The 12,619-nt window shown below is 35.5% G+C and overlaps 1 protein-coding gene across 1 annotated transcript in view; it reads right to left on the bottom strand.

Annotated features, from left to right (window-relative positions):
* Window positions 1-12,619, bottom strand: part of DNAH8 (dynein axonemal heavy chain 8) — a 119,339-nt gene that overhangs the window by 54,094 nt on the left and 52,626 nt on the right. Inside the window, exons 43-52 of the mRNA XM_053973710.1 lie at window positions 11,996-12,168; window positions 10,175-10,353; window positions 8,267-8,454; window positions 7,318-7,404; window positions 7,110-7,217; window positions 6,166-6,300; window positions 5,382-5,543; window positions 4,239-4,485; window positions 2,038-2,279; window positions 1,815-1,955 (exon numbers count right to left, since the gene is read on the bottom strand). Coding sequence (XP_053829685.1) covers window positions 1,815-1,955; window positions 2,038-2,279; window positions 4,239-4,485; window positions 5,382-5,543; window positions 6,166-6,300; window positions 7,110-7,217; window positions 7,318-7,404; window positions 8,267-8,454; window positions 10,175-10,353; window positions 11,996-12,168 — 1,662 coding nt within the window. The remainder of the gene's footprint in view (window positions 1-1,814; window positions 1,956-2,037; window positions 2,280-4,238; window positions 4,486-5,381; window positions 5,544-6,165; window positions 6,301-7,109; window positions 7,218-7,317; window positions 7,405-8,266; window positions 8,455-10,174; window positions 10,354-11,995; window positions 12,169-12,619) is intronic.

The following is a 12,619-nucleotide window of genomic DNA, read 5'->3' as shown; positions in this document are numbered from 1 at the left end:
TACAAGTTTACTGACTTTTCCAATAAGCTCATAAAACAGGATAACTCTATAAGCAAAAAACTAGTGTTGAATCTCCTAAGGTAAATGATATTTGTCTACCTAATGAGGTGGACCAGAGGATGCATAAAGAGTTAGAAAGTCAGTGGAAATTACAAGGAGGAAAGCAAAGGTGAGATCGCATTTATATGAAACCATTATGAAGCTGCTGTACATGAATAGGCAACTCAAATTGTGAATGCTAACAAATGGCACATAATCAGGTACACGTGCATGTTTGGGTCAACCTCCAAAACTGAGCTTTGGAACTCAAATACAAGTCTGCCAGGTGCAACTGCTTTGATTTGGTTGTAATTTTTGAAAAATCATTAACTAAACAGAAGCAGCATGTCCTGAATCCTACAATTACTAAAGAGACATAAGACCCAACAAATAAGGAGGGCTGATAAGGTACAGGGCTTCTGCACAGAAACCATTTATGATAAAGCTGGGATTTTAAGATACAAGTAGGGTAAAAATCTCTGGTGTCACTGGCTCTTAGATAACACAAGCATGGAGGCCTGCTAAGAGTTATTTACTTTGTCACAGGTGTGACAGAAACTTGCTAGAGATTTTCATTCACACAAAGAAACATTCAATACAGCTTAAATCAGGGAAATATTTCCCTGATCAAGCGGCATGAATAGAGCACTGACTTGCTGACACTTCCTAACAAATGCTAATCAAATATAACAGAAACTTTTGATCACGAGAAAAATCTCACATGAAGACAAGCTCAGTTGAGTCAGAGGTTTCACAGATAAGAAATGTAGAATAAAAATAATACCTCTCTCAAAAATGTTGTGCATTGCACATCATAAAGTGGTTACTTCAATTGTTTCTGCCTGGGGACTTTAATTCTAAATATTCTAAAGATACTCTACTTGCATTTAATACTGCACAGTTAAGCTCTCCAGCATTTACTGTGGCTATTAGTTTGCAGTAAAATACCTCACAATCTAGAAAATCTTAAACTAACTCTCTAACGAACAGCAAAAAATATTGGGTGCAAATTTGGTAGTTTAACATTAAACTGGAGTGCTATCCAAAACATTATCTTCTCTAGACTCTTCTTCAAGGGCACCACTGAATTTTTTATGAGTGTGTCAAAATAAAAGGGAGATTACATGGACAAACAGAAAGTCTTGAAACTTAGAATCTGCAGATGACAACAGACTCAACAAATCAAACAAATCAACTGGAGATATGCAGTACAGGACTGACAGTCTTGCAAAATCTGTCAAACATATATTTTTAATAAATCACTGATCTAGTCTGGACTCAAGGTAGAATTCCAACTGATAGGAAAGGAGAGGCAAAAATTACTACAATGACCTTGAAAGACCTGATGTGTCCATCGCCTATTTACACCTATTAACATCTTAAGATAAAAAGATAAATAGAATTATTCTTCTCTCTCTGCTGACACCGCCAGTAGAGATATAGTGACCCTTCCCACAATTTTTTATTAAAAGAACCAAAATGAATCCACTAGCTTATTAAATATATGCATCTGGAAATTTACTGAAGCCTGTGAATTCCAGTCATTAGAAGACTAGCCTAGATATGAAGTAATAGAGAGAAGAAAAATTTTCTTCTGCACATCTTCACACTTCCTCTTATATTGCCCAAGAAACAAATATGGATTCTGAGCTTTTCTTTGTCAGGAAACAATATTTTCAAATTAAATTTTATGGCTATCAAATGTTCTCCTCGCTATTTCTGCACTTTTACTACCTTCAATCAATTCATACAGACTCACACAGTATCTGTTTTACCTGCATAATGTAGTTACATTCCAGAAGCTCCATTTTGGGGTTAAGGTTTAGTTTCATATATGTATATGCTGGTTCAAAGATTCTGTCATATAAACTTTGCAAAAGTTCAGCTTCCTGAGCAGTACGTTTTTTCAGCCATGCCTGAAAAAAACACCCACAATAATGTCCTGTATAAAATGTATAGCAAGGTATAATAAGGAGCAGCCTGCAATAACTACCTTACCTGCAATATAGGTCTCCAGCTGAGGACAGAAGAACTGATGAAGACCATACCCATACGAGAAACTGTTGCTGGAGAGGCATTTTCGATGTTGTGGACCTCAAATAACAGTTTACATGAAGGAGACATAGGAATTCGATCTCCATTTGCAAGAGTAAGGGTCTTGTTATCATCCAAAACTGAATTTAAATTCTCAATCCAAATTGCATCTACAGGACCATCTAAAACTAGAAACACATTTTCACCTGGAAAAATAATCGAAAGAGAGATAGTTCATATCACATTGCTGAAAAAACAAGAAAATAAGTGTAAAAAAGATGGTTTGGAGCTTAAATGTCATATAAAAATTTATTTTATTTGTTGTTATTTCTGCCATCTATACGGATGCTCATTACTGAATAAATTGCATACTTAGTTAAGGAAATATTTTTTAAACAATTGGTAGCAAATGAGGGCACAAATATACATGTATAGTGTTGAATATTTGTTACCTTGGCTGGCTACCAGATAGGAACTATGCTCTTCTCTCTCTCTACCCTCCCTCAACAGGACAGAGGGAGAGAAAACAGTGAAAATGCTTGTCGGTTGAGATAAAGACAGGGACATCACTTGACAGCTGCCATGGGCAAAACAGACTCAACTTGGAAAGCACTATTTTATTGCAAATTAACAAAGATTTGGATGATGAGAAGCAAAGACAAACACTAGAACACCTTTACCCCACTCCATTTGCTTTCTCCAAATTCAACCTCTTTCTTTACAACCTAATCTAACTCTTACTCCTTCCTCCTCCTGCCCCAGCCCTACTCCAGCAGCACAGAGCGGTTGGGGAATTTAATGTTTTGTTGCTAAAGTAAGGGTTCTTTGAGCAACAAGAGACATTGAATATTCACAGATCCCTCTCAAGTTAATGAAAACTATGCTCAGTCTTCTGTTCTTAAAGTCTGGTTGTTTTTCTTATACTTCAAAATATAAACATAGATATAAGCACCTATGTTTTGGCAATTAAATTTTAGAATTTCAGTTTCATTTGGAATATGGAAATTTTCTAATAGAGATAACATATGCATTTCCAATGTACGAAATTCAACTGTCTTTTAAAATTAACATCCTTTTAGGAAGGTTCTGCCACGTCTCGTCCCAACTTCGCAAGAGCAGATCCCTTGCTAGCCCCAACTAGCTCTTTTCAGGGCGATAAGGCAGCGAGAGGCACTCCCTGCTGAACCCAGCTGGGCTTTAGAGAGTGCCTGCGTGGCTCCGAGGACATTGCCAATCCCACCAGCAAGGAAGGAGGCGACACTCTTCTGGGGGTAGGTCCAAGATTTATTGTGACTCCGAGGAGAGCCCCAGAGCCCAAACGCACTCGAAGAGGTCCCAGAAGAGAGCGAGCTCAGAGCCTCGAGCAGGCCCTGATATAGGGTGGGCGGGGAAACCCGATCAGCCAACGGGAGAAGCCATGGGCGAGGCCCTGCAAGGGAAGGACACCCGGGGTATCCACTCAGCAGGGAGGACGGGAGGGACCCCAGGCCATTGTCCAGTCACCCAGCGACCCTGGCAGAAGCCTCCAGACAGAGGGCAAGGATGGACAAGTCACCTGGGAGGGGTCAGGGGCATGAGTCAGGGTTTTTGGGATTGATGGACACATCGGTGCTGATGGGAAAACCTGGGATGAACGAAAAAGGCACAAGGGGGGTACAGAGGGATATACCATTTTGAATATACATACAGTGGAACCTAAAAACACAACTCCACAAGGTTCCCTAGAAGGATTCCCTTTCTTTCATATATACTTTTTTTTTGGATACAAATTAAACACTGTGAAAAGGAATTTCAGTATGCCAATCCTACAATACTGAAATGCAAATACAGGCAATCCACATATAAAACCATGACAATAACATAATTATAAAGACAGTGCCATTAGAACAAGTTAATCTAATTTATGATTTATCAGCTTCCAAGTAACACATCTACACTGTAAACTGAAGTGGCAAGAAAATGATCTTTTTTTTTTTCTTTTTAATGTAGATATACTACTGAAATAATAAATCTTTAAACTGGTGTCCTTTCTTAAGAGGTGTAATCTCATCTCATATGTTCTTTGTAGTTTTCCTCAAGAGGAACATTTGTGAATTCAATATGCTTTTTTCAATATATCATTCAAGATACATTTTTATGATATCAAATTAAAAGTATTTACATACCCTTTTTGGTTTTCAATGTTTTCCTCCACAGAGTAGAAAAGATTCCATCTGTCCAGTCATTAGTTGCAGCATCTAGTTTTCCAAACATTTGAGGAGCAGTAATAGCTTTGGGGTTCATGCGCATTTCCTTATGAGGTTGGCCACATTCTGTGAGTGCTCTCATTAATACAGTTATGACCATCGTTTTTCCAGATCCACTAGGTCCAAGTGTCATCAACCCATGACGTACTAGATTAGTTTCATACAACTATTAACAAAATCAAAATAAAATATTTCAGTTTTAAAATCTAAATAAAAATAAATATGTGCTCTCGAAAGATTTTTGCTTGCACTTAGTAGTGATTAAGATGTATTAAACACACAAGTTATATGCTCAGGATTGAATTTAGCATGCATTTGCTCAATTTTAGTGTTTTGTGGAAGATTACATATCTTCAGGTCCTAATCTTTTTAGCACTAAGCAAGTTTACTATAAATGGTCCACAGAACTAAATCTTAACTAAACTTTTTTAAGCAGCTGAGATTATTTCTTAGGTAAACTAAACTTTTTTAAGCAGCTGAGATTACGTCTTACAAGATTTGAAAAAGGGTTTTCTGTATTATTCAAAAGGAAAAATTATAGTAGAAAAACATTAATGTTACAGAAGTATGATTAATTACTACAGTGATGAAATACCTGAGTATATGAAACAGACTGCACTTTCTCCAGAACTGTGTATGGGTTTAGTTTCAGGACAGTTTTCTACTGAATTTTCTATTCATCTTTTAATATTAGCCTTTGGTTTGCTGTGGAAGTGTCAGTCTGCCTATAAAAGTATGAATGAACTGAATGGCACAAAACAGTAGTAGTCCTCCAGGGTGCCAAAATCTTGTAAGATGAAGCATATACGGTGTATGTATACAGATTAAAGCATATACAGTTTCTCCTGCAAGCTGAATAAAGGCTTGTATCAGTCCAGGATGAAGATCTACAAGCACCACTGTGCAAGTCACTTGCATTGGTCTTCCTCAGTAAGGTGCACATGTAACCATCAGTTTGTTCCATATGTGATGTGCAGGCTCTTGGGTAAGAGAGTGATCTAGCCACAAACACCTTGTTCTGACTCCTGATTGTGAAGAACGTTTTAGAAAAAAAAGTTTTACCTGAACAAGCTTAAGGTTCCATGGTGGATGGTTAACCAGCCCTGCCTCTTCAACCTGATGAGCTACTGCAGCCTGAAGCTCATCATAGGTACTGCTATCCAACTGCAACCCCGGGAAGAGATCATTGATAAGACTCAGAAACAAAGGCTCATCTTCATCTATCTGAAACAAAAAACATTATTAAATGTTTAAAGGATGGTTATCCAAAGAATAATAATCCAAATTATTCTCTGTTTTAAAAGAAAAAGCAGTAATAACATACTTTCTAGATACAGATGCTTACAGACAGCTAACAGGAGAGCTTGCTACAAAAACAGCATTTTGAAAATGTCATCCACAAGCCATGCAAAAGAGAAATTCAGAATTGAACAAAATTTCTCACTGAGTAGATGCTGGAGTCTATTTATAAAGTTGATTTGTAAACCATTTGCAGAATATATTGGAAAGAACATCCTATCTGGAAAGAAATCTTTAAAAGACTGATTTAATGGATACTCATTATTCAATTTACTTATGGTACAGTCGTCAGTCTCTGCACAAGTCAGGACACTGAAAGTCATATTAAGGTAAGCCTTAATATTAATCTATTTGAACCTTTGCATAATCAACACTCTTTACAAGTCTAATAAACTCTCTATGTTGATTAATGATAACATGAAGGTTAGCATGTTTCATTTTTTAAAGAAAAGAATGTTTGAGATTTTTTCTGATCTCATACAAAACCCATGAAATATCTATTAGGCTTGCCTCTACATGGTGCTAAAATATTAAATTTAATTCTTACCAGCTTAGAAAGATTCATATCTCTTAACCCTCTCATGACAATACTTAATTCGCCTTCAGTTGGCCTGGCTCTCTTTTGAGCTCCAAGAGTCCTCAGTACTGAAAGGATATTCCTCAGACCAAAGTCATAATGGACCTAGAGAGTGAAAGAAGGCTTATGTATCAGTAACGAGATGTCTAGTTTTATTTCATCAATATATCAAACTTTACTTGCATATTTACTTGTATAGTACAGTTGTCCTGCCTGGAAAAGGTAGCTAAAATAGGATTTGTTGCTGCTGTTTAGGAATTATTCTGTTCAAATAAATGAAGGATAATAAAGTTGTTTTCAGGACGATGTGTGTATGCTATAAGGTTTTTCTTTCCTAATTTAAATTTAATTGATTTAACCATTTAACATGCCACATAGAAAAAATTTTATAGCTCTGAATAACAGGGTTCTAAAAAACTAATAGTTCCATTCTAGGCCATGTCTTTTCAACTAAGGCATCTTAAAGCACAGACTTCAGATCAAGGCAGTGCTATGGGGACATGAACAATTTAAATGAAACTAGAGGTTTCTCCTGTGGTTTCCAGTTTCCAATTTCCAACTACTTAGCCTAGCCCTGGATAATTCTTACAGAAAAATTATATGACTGGGATAATTTTTATCTGGCTGACATGTTTAGGCAGAGAATCTCATGCACTTGCACCTCATGCAACCTTGCACATTGCACTAAAAAGCATCATTTTCAACAAAAAAGGCGCATATACAACTACATATTCATGAATTAATGTAGTCATTTATTCAGAAATTTTATAGAGGTATTTGTTTATGTTGCATTTAAAGTACTTCAATATTTTGTAAAAGGCATGGAAGTGATGTTTCAGAAACAATTTGCAGAACCCAAGAAGTAGGAGGTTTTACTATGTAAATACAAAGACAAAAAGAATACATAACATTACCTGCTTAGTGAGCTGCTCCTCACAAAGTTTATAAAGAACAAAGAATTTCTTAGCCAAGACCACATTATCAATAAATCCATAACTTGCAAGTTTAACCCTTATAATTATCTGAAATACAAGTATTTGTAGAAATTCCATTAGTTTCTCCTGAAGACAGGTCAGCAAATTAAAATACAGTTTTTCCTTTCAGTTCAGTCAGGAATTATACCTGTCTATCTGGAACCATCATTGCAACAGTTCTAAACTGTATTTTGAGATTTTCTGGTAGTTCTTGACGTCCAGCATATCCAGGGTTCTAAATAACAAAACATAACGCATCATTATTATTTGCAATAGTCAAAATAGCTTCCTTTTTATTGTTCAATAAAAATAAATGCATGTATAAATACTTAGAGCAGTTTGGAGTTAGAAGCCTTGCTTATCAATTACTGTAATTTTAATCTCCCATAAAGTAATCTTGGATTGCGATCTGCTTTGACATTAGGAAACATACACTTTAAAACTGAGATTACAGGAAATAGTGCTAGGAAGCCTCAAGAATCCTATGCAACAAGACAGCATATTCTGAAAGTTAATATTATGGGAGATTGAGGACTTTTTACATATCCATGTAGGTACCCATTAGTCAAGACCTGTGTCCCTGAAAAATATCTTTCTTATATCTCTCTTTCTTTAAGTGAATGTTCGTTTTCTCCCCCCTCCTTACAGTATCTTTCTCATTAATAAAGTATTAATACTATTAATTAAAGTATTACTACGATTAAACTACTAATGTGTTAAAATTATTAAAACATTCATGAATTATTAATGCATTATTATTAGCATTATTAAAGATATGGTAGTAAAGTGTATTAGTGTTTCAGTCCTGTCAGTGAGCACAGAGAATTCTGCAAGTTTGGTCAAACTCTTAGTCTGCACGGTGAATAGCAATACAGCAATGAAGGGACATAATTATGAACCCTTTCAATAATATTAAAGTCAAAATGAAGGCAATGAAGACATTCCATTCATGAATAATCATATTATTTATGTATTGTGCACTTTAATCTAATTCTATAGTGACATTATTTTATGAATAAAACCAGTTATTTTCACCATGTCACTTAACCTCTATGTAGTATAATTTGCCACTTCTTTGAAATTATTACTATACTTACCATAGTTAGGAAAATTCCAAACTCTGGATTTAAATCTACACAGTCTCCATCAGAAAAAATGAATTGCTTTTTTTTTTCTTTTCTTGCTGTTAAAATAATATAGATTTGTTGTGCTGCTACTGACAAGACAGGCAACTCAATTCGATTGAATTCATCAAAACATCCCCAAGATCCAGACTGTGCAAGACCTAAAACAAGGACAGAAAAAAATATTATCTCTTGTCCTTCATGCATATTTGAATATCTGAACTAAATGACTTTTCCTGCAAGTAATTAAATCATACTAGTTTTATTTATTGCCCTGTGGTCAAGGCCTATCTTCCTCCAATCCACCTTTTTCCATACCTGTCTGAATTAATATTAGTTGATTTATACACAATGCTTAAAAGGGAATCAAAGTCTGAAAAAATATTTTGAAAATTTTGGGCATTTGGTAAATATTTTTTATAGATCATTCTGTGAATGTAGAGCACATTTTATTGTAGAACACCATTCAATTATTTGCAAAAAGCTGTACTGTTAATCTAAAAAATTAAAAATAAGTGACTTAGAGCTACAAAACATTAGTCCTAAATGTCACCAAAAAAGTCACTGTTTTCATTTTACCATTTTAAGTCCCCACTAAACAAGTTTCTCATAATAGTACAGGATATTAGCAACATTCAAAGTGTGGACATGTCTATGAAAGAAAGAGAGAAACCCAGAGAAAGAAAAATAAATGGAAAGAGACATCTAGAAGTACTGTATTAATAACAAGAATATTTTTTGTACAGGATTATTTTCACAGTTGCCTAATTTCTGTTTGGAAAAGTAACATGTATGTAGTAGCACCTAAGAGAATTTTCCTTTCACAATGTTTTATAAGAAAGTTTCTAACAGCATTTTTTCCCAAATTACATTAAAGTACCAGCAAGCCAAGTTTATCTCTTATGTATACTGAAAGCTTGCTATTTAATTGTGAATAATTTATGCAAGTCATTCAGGGGTTTAATTCGTGTTGCACAGTTAAGGCTAAATCACTTTAAAGACATTCTGTCATGGATTTTGTCACTCAAAGATTTTCTAAAATTTTAACGACTTTCAAATGGGCAATATGTTTATAAACCCCCAGCTTTAGCCACTTTTATGCCTCTTGCTTCCCAATACATACAATACCATTACTCTGAAAAATTAGCTGACAGAAATCTCTTGAAGTTCAAGTTCCTTACCTAGATCAGAATAACCCCGTGCAGCAGTACAAGCTCTGTGCTGACTGCATTGCAAAGCAGTTCTGCAGAAAACGACCTGCTGTTCCACTTAACAACTAATTAGGCGTGAATCAGAGCTATGCCCTTGTAGCAGGGGAAGCCAGCTGCATACTGGGCAAGAGTGTAGCCTGCAGGATGAAGCATATCAGTGTTCACTTCTACTCAGCACCTGTGAGATAGCAGCCGGAGTACCATGCTCACTTTGGGGTTTCCCAGTAGGGGAGAGACATTGGTACATTTGCATGAGTGCACCAAGTGGCTGCTGTGATGGTCAGTGACTGGAGGGAGGACATGACACAGTGGCAGAGGCTGAGAGAATAGCATTTGTTGAGTCTGAAGAGAAAGCAAAGTGAAAAGCCTATTGCTGTTGACAACTAGATAATAGCAGGCACCGAGAAACTGGAGTCAGGCTTGTTTCAGAGGTGCAGAGGAAGAAGAGAAGACAATAGACATGTGTTTCAATGTGGAAGATTCCAAGCCAGAGGAAGTATAAAAAATGTGATCAGAACGATCAAAATACGAGCAGAGGTGCTGCAGAACATCCATCCCTGGAGACAGTCAAACCCCAACATAAATAAGGTACTGAGTGAGCACTCTGCTCTACCTGCACCTGCTAAATGACCTGTGGAAGTCTCTTCTATCCTACAGAAAGAAATCTTACCTTTGAAAATCCTGCCCAAACCTCTGAAGTCCATTTGATCAGAGCAGTTAAAGACTACTACGTATTTTCCCAGAGCCTTTCCCATGTCTTTCGTTGTTTCTGTTTTACCAGTTCCAGCTGGTCCTGCTGGAGCTCCTCCCATGTTCATTCCCAAAGCTTGTGCTAAAGTTATATAGCACCTACATATATAAATTTATGTTAATCTATTAAATTATATTAAAGATATAAATGCATATATAAAAAATACAGATCAAGTTATGCAATAGATTTTACAGCCCCTATGTTGAAACGCTAGTACTTCAGAAAGCAATTCCATGGATTTCAGCGCAAGAAGTTCAGAAGGGTAAAAGGCACAAAATATAACATTTAATTGCCACTTATAAAAGAAAAAAATCCCTAACAAATCAAACAAACAACAAGAGAAATAAACCCTGGTGTTAACAAGCTAAAAAAATCAATGCACATTCCATAAAGGTATTTCTCATTAACTTTTCTGGCAGCTATAAAGAGCACATTCTGCTATGTCATCAAATTTTGCAGCATACTAACTTGTATACATTTAATTATGTTACCTTTGACTAAATCCTCAAATGTGAAAGAATAAGGGTATATGGGTAGTCCCTTCCCATGCTATGTGTAAGAAATAGTTACAATTCTAGGAAAAAAAGACACCTAAGCTGTACCCCTTTTTTTTAAGTCTTAAAAGGTCTAGACTACGGTTTTACTTATATGTGAACCTTAGTTATGATTTTCATTCATGGCAAGGTATAGAAGAGTAATGCTGAAGGAATTAAGCAATAGGGTATCTTCACTATCAACAACTGGACACATTCTAAATGAAGTATTTCTGGTTTTAATCCATAATTGAACAGAGTTTTATAACTAACTAACTGGTTCCTCAATTTAGTTTGAATCACTGTAATTTATTATGCCCAACTTGAACTGCAGGAACTTTCTTGCTTTCTATACAATAAGGAGTTCTGAAGTGACGGGAAGGCTTTCTCTCTGCCATTCTACTTCAATCAATTTTGGGGTAGAGTTTAACAATTTTACATCAAAAATTCTCAGTTGCTGAGGGCAACTGAACTGTACTGAACTTTCCATATTGTCACAATAGCAGCTCTACCTCTTCTGGAGAAATAAAGGTATTTAAAAAGTCATAGAAGCACATACACCACACAGATATCAAAGTAAATGATTGTAGGTTGGAAGTTGTTTTTATTTATTGAGGGGATCTTTTTGCAAGTGAAGTATATCTTGGTCTTCTATTTTCTCATTTGGTTTCAAATGATATCTCAAGAAAAGATCAAAAGGAGAAATAATTTGGACAAGGAAAGAAGCAAAGATATTCCCAAGAGGAAAAAGGAAATACAGTTCTTTGTTAAGCCACATTTGAAACAAAATTACCTTTTACATGCCTGGCTACAGAAGAAGGAAGGTGAGTGCACACTGCTTTTTCTTAGACTTTCAAAGAAGACACAGAATCTTTACAGAATCTCTTATTACAAAATTTGAAATATTTGACCTAACCTTCTCTTCAGTATACTGCTAAACTATATGTTACTATATAACCTCAAAACAATGAATTTCCGTTATTATGTTCTTTTTAAGACTGTGATAAAAGCAGTGATAAAGTAATTAGCAAGTGCACAGAGTAGTGAGACTCTATTTTACATTTTCTAAAAGAGTATATTAAGCAAATGTATGAGAATGCTTTCAGCTCACACAGGACTTAACTCAGATTGTGTCTCTTTAGAGATAAATATTAAATAAACACTATAGATATTAAAAGTACTCCTTATCTATAACTGCTTTTCTAACCTGTCTGTAAGAGGTGTTATAACCAGACGATCAGTGCAACCCAGAAATTCATTTTGGTAAATAAAATCAACATCTGTAATTGCTACGATGACGTGATCATAATCCTCTTTATAGTAGAATCTAGACTGCTTTAACCACTCAAAGTCAGTTGGTGTTTTGATGTTCATTTTTACCTTAAAAGAAAGTAAAAGTATATGTTATAAAAGCATCTACACTTACTGCCTTTACCAGCTGTGATAAAATGCTTATTTGTATGTGAATAATGAGTGATTACTCAGATTAAAGTTCCTGTGTAAGTACTTATGTACCATAAGCATGACATAACATGTTCAGATGTATGCTAAACTGATATTAAAAAATGCCCTGATCGCTTAATCCAATCATTTCAATATCTGTGTTATTTAATAAATCTTAAACTGCTTTGGCAGGGCAGTCCACTTTCCAAGTGAGAAATGCAAATAGCACACCACTAAATCCTCCAAATACATTGCAACAAAGGTCGTAATGAGGGAAGGATGTGACTGAGGCAGAGAAGCAAATGCTGTATAACCTAAACAGCTTCTGGAAATATGTGAGGGACAGTGTTGAAGGATGCCATTCCCCCAAGAATGAAGGAACAGTAAC

The sequence above is a fragment of the Vidua macroura genome, chromosome 3 (assembly GCF_024509145.1).
Source record: "Vidua macroura isolate BioBank_ID:100142 chromosome 3, ASM2450914v1, whole genome shotgun sequence".
Lineage (NCBI taxonomy): Eukaryota > Metazoa > Chordata > Aves > Passeriformes > Viduidae > Vidua > Vidua macroura.
This window is presented reverse-complemented; position numbering and strand designations above follow the sequence as displayed.